The sequence below is a fragment of the Austrofundulus limnaeus genome, unplaced genomic scaffold (genome assembly GCF_001266775.1).
Source record: "Austrofundulus limnaeus strain Quisiro unplaced genomic scaffold, Austrofundulus_limnaeus-1.0 Scaffold101, whole genome shotgun sequence".
Taxonomy (NCBI): domain Eukaryota; kingdom Metazoa; phylum Chordata; class Actinopteri; order Cyprinodontiformes; family Rivulidae; genus Austrofundulus; species Austrofundulus limnaeus.
Genome location: NW_013952503.1, coordinates 1,708,945 through 1,709,501, shown reverse-complemented (window position 1 = coordinate 1,709,501; position 557 = coordinate 1,708,945). Strand labels below are relative to the sequence as shown.

Genomic DNA, 557 nt, shown 5'->3' with positions numbered 1-557 from the left:
CACATGTGTCGAGTGGTTCATGAGGTATTTTGCAGTCAGTCACACAGATGCAGGCAAAAACCCTGACTTTGCCTCCAGGCAGTAAGATGAGCAGCAAATCAAGGGTTTGATCAAAGCCCTGAGAGAGACAGAGGAGCCTGAAGCTGGATGAGAATCTTGAAGCACAAACACGCAGACTTTAGTCCCGCGGCTCGATGCTTCGTGTCGTTTTTACGCCCCGTAGTTAAAGCAAAGTGCAGAAATGAACCTGCTCAGCGGCGCACGGCTGCAAAGTGTTCAGTCAAAGTTCAGGCTCCACCTCTCAGACTGATCCCGCTCACACCTGCAGGACCGCGGAGCGACACGTCGCTTTCTTTTCCTCCGTCGTAAAAGAAAAGCAGGAGGCGGCGGACTCACCTGGACCAGAGTCATCTGGGAGCCGAGGGCCAGGAGGATTTTCTCCGTCTTGGTTGGGTAGGGGTTGTCTCTGTGCTTGTAGAGCCACTGTTTGAGGGGCCGCGCCATGTCCTGCAGGGCCTGGCGCTTGTGTCGCACTTTGCCTCCGCTGGGACGACCGC

General features: G+C 55.5%; 1 protein-coding gene across 2 annotated transcripts in view; it reads right to left on the bottom strand.

Annotated features, from left to right (window-relative positions):
* Positions 1-21: 21 nt before the first annotated feature.
* The window catches only part of LOC106521025 (homeobox protein Mohawk), a 2,876-nt gene continuing 2,340 nt past the window's right edge, over positions 22-557 (bottom strand). The window contains exon 3 of one of the 2 annotated variants that reach the window (XM_014013404.1): positions 22-556. In XM_014013404.1, coding sequence (XP_013868858.1) covers positions 277-556 — 280 coding nt within the window. In that variant the 3' untranslated portion in view covers positions 22-276. The other variant, XM_014013405.1, reaches the window with a different exon arrangement.